The following is a 5,589-nucleotide window of genomic DNA, read 5'->3' as shown; positions in this document are numbered from 1 at the left end:
ATGAGGCACATCAATTTTTATTTTAGAAGCACCACACAAGATGGCCAAAACACACATATGACAACATCTTGGGTTTTGATAATGTAAATTTTCGAAATTTTTCAAACATTTCCAACCGAATCATTTTCTTCTCCTCAATTTTAATAATAATTTCGCTTTCATACATAAAAAAGGTTCAAACTCCGATCGCAATTTTGTCACGCAATACCGTGTTTTTGAGTAAAGTCAAGCCTTTACAATACAGTTGGTATTGGGCACAAAATAGATTAGCCTGGATTGAGAACGATGGACACACGGCAAAGGTTACCTTTGAAAATCGTCAAGTGCAACCCCACTTAACTGGTGATCTTCTAGACGGTCGCTACATTTTTGAAAATTTGTTGTAGGTATTCAATTGAATTGAATTGAATTGAATTTTATTTCACCGCCAAAAAACTGGCTGAATATGATTTAAATTTTTACAATAAAAATACATCAGTTGTTTGTATTTACATTTTCTCTTTGGGTTGACAAGAATTTTTCAATATTCGACTTAAATGAGTCTCTAGTTCCAGCAGTATTTACAAGTGTTATGAAATTGTTTATGCAACGAATCATACGAGCAATCGGTTGTTGACGTAAATAATCGGTATCAAATAGAGGTTCACTAAGTGTTCTGTTATTTCTTAATGTACGACGTTGTTCAAGCCTCACAAATTTCGAACTAATAAATTCGTCATTGATATTACATTTATATACATCATAAGCAATAACTGCATCAGCAATTTCTCTTCTTAAGTCTAATGGTTGCATTTTAAGTTGCTTACACCTATCAAAGTATGGAGTTAGTCTAAATGAAGTAGCATTTCTTCTATTTTCTAGCAAATAAATAACAAATTGCTTCTGTATCGATTCGATATCTCCAATATAAATATCCTGATATGGGCTCCATATAACTGAAGCAAATTCTAAAATAGGCCTAACATGAGCCAAATACAATATTTTTTGTGTGTCATATGTAAAGTTTCCGTTTGAAAAATGCTTGATACAGCCAATCATGCGTCTCGCTTGTATGGTTTTCTGTTCGATGTGATGGCCGAAGTGTAGCTGCTTATCGATCAGAACGCCGAGATCGCGAATCTCTTCCTTCCTCTCAATTAAGTAATCTCCCATAGTGTAGTTAACGACGATCGTACAGCGATAATTTGTGACTACGAAATCGGTTAACTTTTCAATTCTATGGGCGCTGCCATGTTGAAAATTTACGTGCGATATGGTGTACGCACTCAATAGTTCCACTTATTTCAATAAGGAATCTCTATAGGTGGCGCTGCCACATCGTCATTGACATCGAGTCAAATATTGTCAAATATAATAACATTGTTTATATAGGCTTTTATCGCAGTACGACGACGATAGATGATTTTTTCCGACATAACGTAAGCATTGCACATTTTTGATTGTTGAAGAACAGTCGATTATTATTGCACCAGTCGATGAGTTTATCGATGTCATTTTGAAGGTAATTCGAGTTGTTATTTGCGGTTGTGCCACGAATTTCCATTGCAATCTTGATATCGTCTGCTAATAGCAGCACCGTAGATTTTTCAACACTAACAACTATGTCGTTTATGAACATGGTGAACAAAATTGGGCCAAGCACACTTCCAGCAGGCACACCAGAAGGCGACGAGTATGATCTGGATTTGGATTGGCCAATCTTAACAAAATTGAATCGATCGATGACAAAGTCACATAGCCATTTGGCAGTTTTACGTCCAATTTTGAAGTGAGCAATTTTTTCGATGAGTTTACGATGCCAGACTCGGTCGAACGCAGTTTTGAAATCTCCGTAAAAAACATCAAGCTGCATTTTCTTGCGAAATGACTCGTGTGCCAATATCGACAGGTTCAGTAGATTCGTAGTGACAGAACGCTTAGTTCTGAATCCATGTTGTGAATTAGATAATTGTGGGTCGATGATGGCGCTTAGCTGGTGTTTAATTGCTATTTCGAAGATTTTCAATATGACTGAACTGATTGCTATGACCCGATAGTTTGTAACATCATCTTTGTCGCCTTTTTTGAAGACAGGCACAACTCGTGACAGTTTGAGCAAGTACGGTATAGTACCATCATCAAATGTTTTCTGGAACAAAAGCCAAATCGGCCATACAATGGCGTCAACACATTGTTTTATGACGAACGGTGATATATCATCAGGTCCAGCTCCACTATGCCATTTTAACGAGTTAATGGCTAGTTCGATGCTTTCCAATGACACGTTGATTTCATTTGCATCATCACTCTCACGAAAAATGTCGTCGAAATTCCACGATTGATCATCAGCTACGTAAATTGACTCGAAGTAGTTTGCGAACAACTGGACAATGTCGTCTGGTGAATCAGCGGTGACATTATTGTGGTGCATCTGATTTGGATAAGTTGCTTGTTTGTTGCCAATTTTCGCAAACTTCCAAAACGCTGCTGGATTCGATTTGATGTTGTTTTGAATGCCCATGATGTACTCATTGTGTACCGTGTTTTTGAGAAAAGTCAAGCCTTTACAATACAGTTGGTATTGGGCACAAAATAGATTAGCCTGGATTGAGAACGATGGACACACGGCAAAGGTTACCTTTGAAAATCGTCAAGTGCAACCCCACTTAACTGGTGATCTTCTAGACGGTCGCTACATTTTTGAAAATTTGTTGTAGGTATTCAATGGAAGCGCATTTGGTGCAATACAATTCGAAATATGGCAATTTCGCAGAGGCACTCAATTACAAGGATGGTTTCTTTGTCGTTACATTCTTCATTCAAGCCAAACAAAACGCGTACAATATTCCATTCTCGAAAATTTCCGGCGAAATTCCATATATAATCAGCCCAGATACAGAATCATCCATTGTTGGATTTGAAGGATAGCATTTTAGCAACTGTCTTATTGATACACTTCTGCATTTATAATGCTCGTTTTTTTGTCGAATTTTGTAAACAAAATTTTTTTAAAAAATTCAGACAATTTCGCTGATGAACACATATCCATTCCAGATTTGTTGCTTTGGATGTCGAAACAAGAGTTGGATAGCAATTATTTGACGTACAAAGGATCATTGACAACGGAAACCTTTGATGAGGTTGTCACATGGATCATATATGAAAAACCAGTGATTGTGTTAAAGCACCAGGTTTGTGAATTAGAAAGAAAACAAATGTTATTGCTCATGTGCATTCTCAAAGGTTACTGTATTCCGTGAAATGATCGATGCGGAGAATAAAAAGATCACCAACAATTACCGTCCCATTCACACGCCCGAAAAACCACCAAAAGTCATTTTTGTAGGCAAAAAGAATAAACATCAACACGCCAGTGTGTTATAAGCATACACAGCATGCATACATAGGTTAGCATAATATCTGGGGGCACCTGACCATTTGCAAATATTTCATATTTGCATTAGAACTGCGTAAAAATAGAAAAAAATATTTTTGCCAACATTTGCCTACATTTGTACGATTTTTCTAATCGGTCTCTCTTGCTACCACTGCTATCAAGAATGTATATCAAAGTTGGTTTTTAGATTCATGGTTCATGTATTTTTTATCAGATGAAAAACCTCTAGACGAGGTTAAAATGGAGTGACGCTCCTGTGCGTGGATTTACCACTCAAAATGACTGATATCATTTTGAGTGACGCTAGGACGCTGTATTACTGGGAACGAAGTTCAAAAGGGTTTTTCGCATTCACTATTGTGAAAATTTACTCACAATAAGGAAAAATATCGCGTCACGACTTTTGGACGGCAAAACGCTTTAAAGCTTGACTTGAAGACTAAATTCAAAAGTCGTGACGCGATATTTTTCCTTATTGTAAATAAATTTTCACAATAGTGAATGCGAAAAACTTTTGAACTTCGTACCGAGAGATAATACAGCGTCAAAGCGTCACTCAAAATGATATCAGTCATTTTGAGTGGTAAATCCACGCACAGGAGCGTCACTCTATTTTAACCTCGTCTAGAGGTTTTTCATCTGATATCACTACTTTTGTAAGGCTTTTTTTGGAAAAATACATTTTTACCAGAAGTATGTCTATTATAAAATGCGGTAAAATATGATTAAATTTCAAAATAACCATAAAAATAGTGTTCAAGCGATTGTGGATTCTCATTATTTCATTAAAAAATATTAGTTCCCAACCACCAAAGCTCTGGAAAGTGCATTTTTATGTATCCCTTGAGCAAAAGTTCAATTTCATACATTCAGATGCCAAAATGCCGATTTATGACCAAAATGACAACGAAATGGATATTCAAGTGTTCGTGGACTCCCATTATTTTCACGAAAAAATAGCAGTTTTCCAAGACCAAAACGACGTCAGAGGTCTATTTCACGTGTTTTCCGAACAAAAATGTCATTTTCAGTGAAAATAGAGCAAGTTGAAAAATTCACTTCAATCCGACCTATTTTTCGACCATGAAATGCCCTCAGATCGCATTGTGACCACTTTTAATCGATTGCTCGTCAAAAATTGAGCGGATATGGTCTTTCGTGAGCCTTTCCAGCCAGTCAATGCGTGTTTTCGACAGCAATTTCATCGTAGAATGCGACTCTACGTACAAATTCCGTTTATTGATGAATTGCCCATGTCCAGAACTTCGAAATACGAATTTTCCCGGATATGTGGCATATGCCATTTTGTTGGTATAGTAGCCGGCTACAAACGCTCAGTTTTTGGTAAAACATTGTAGGGCTGATTTTTGAGAAATCGCGTTTGGTGTGAAATTAAAGAGGGTCGATTTTTCATAAAAATCTACTTTTTCCTTTTATATCACATAAACATTGGCATGTGTGTATGGAACTTTTTGAAGGTCTTCTCAAATGATACCGAGCTGACTTTGCCCGATGGGCGTCTGACTTGATCTAGTGAAGCCATAGCCAGCTCTCCTGTAATGCAAATGTCAATCTGAGGACGGGTTTCGATGTGGTCCGACACCAGCTACAGCTTAGGCATATCGACACCAAAATCTGTGGGGGTCAAAAAAATTCGTGGACAAACGGGGACACGCACATCCAAATCAATACTTTCATAGAAAACCATGGTTAAACTGCCAATGCGCATAACTTTTTCGTTTTTGGACCAATCGGAGCGCTTGGACCGGCGTTGGAAAGGTGGCGAGGAGGAGCTTCTCTTGGACACCTCAGACCACCCCCTGGGTACCCCCTTTGTAAGATATGGGTATAGATTTGAAAATTTATCGAAATTTTCCAACCGCTATATTTTTGCCCAGACCACACTTTAGGCATGAGGGATATGGTGTTTCCGACTATTTGGGCCAAGACCTTTCCAACGGTACCTAACATGCCGGGGCCCAAATGGTGCCCTGAGAAAATAGCATACTTACTGTATATATACTCGTGACGCAAAAACTGGCATTTTTGATATTTGGCTTGAAATGCACAGTCTATGGAGCGTCACTTGTCGGACTATCGTCCTCCGTGATATCAAATTGTATTAATTACAACAATAAATAAACTTTGCAACACTTCACATTGATTTAATCTTCTTCTCATTCTTTTTTGCGACGTTGGACGTTACTTGTACA

General features: G+C 37.6%; 1 protein-coding gene across 1 annotated transcript; it reads left to right on the top strand.

Annotated features, from left to right (window-relative positions):
* On the top strand, window positions 1–3,363 carry LOC129568571 (carbonic anhydrase 2-like). Its single transcript, XM_055446624.1, has 6 exons — window positions 1–72; window positions 174–382; window positions 1,571–1,768; window positions 2,697–2,845; window positions 3,001–3,170; window positions 3,223–3,363. The coding sequence occupies exons 1-6, from the start codon at window positions 1–3 to the stop codon at window positions 3,361–3,363; spliced, it is 939 nt and encodes a 312-aa protein (XP_055302599.1).
* Window positions 3,364–5,589: the final 2,226 nt, after the last annotated feature.

This window comes from Sitodiplosis mosellana, unplaced genomic scaffold (assembly GCF_009176505.1).
Source record: "Sitodiplosis mosellana isolate CC-2019 unplaced genomic scaffold, AAFC_SMos_1.0 Smas_scaffold_20, whole genome shotgun sequence".
NCBI lineage: Eukaryota > Metazoa > Arthropoda > Insecta > Diptera > Cecidomyiidae > Sitodiplosis > Sitodiplosis mosellana.
The sequence above is the reverse complement of the archived record's forward strand: the minus strand, read 5'-3'. Positions and strand labels throughout refer to the sequence as shown.

What these genes read in the sequence shown, in the direction of transcription:
- LOC129568571 (XM_055446624.1), top strand. Translation starts at nt 1, where the DNA reads ATGAGGCACATCAATTTTTATTTTAGAAGCACCACACAAGATGGCCAA. An exon ending in CACATATGACAACATCTTGG is followed by an intron (nt 73 to 173) that starts GTTTTGATAATG and finishes TACATAAAAAAG; the next exon opens with GTTCAAACTCCGATCGCAAT. An exon ending in TACATTTTTGAAAATTTGTT is followed by an intron (nt 383 to 1,570) that starts GTAGGTATTCAA and finishes GTCTGCTAATAG; the next exon opens with CAGCACCGTAGATTTTTCAA.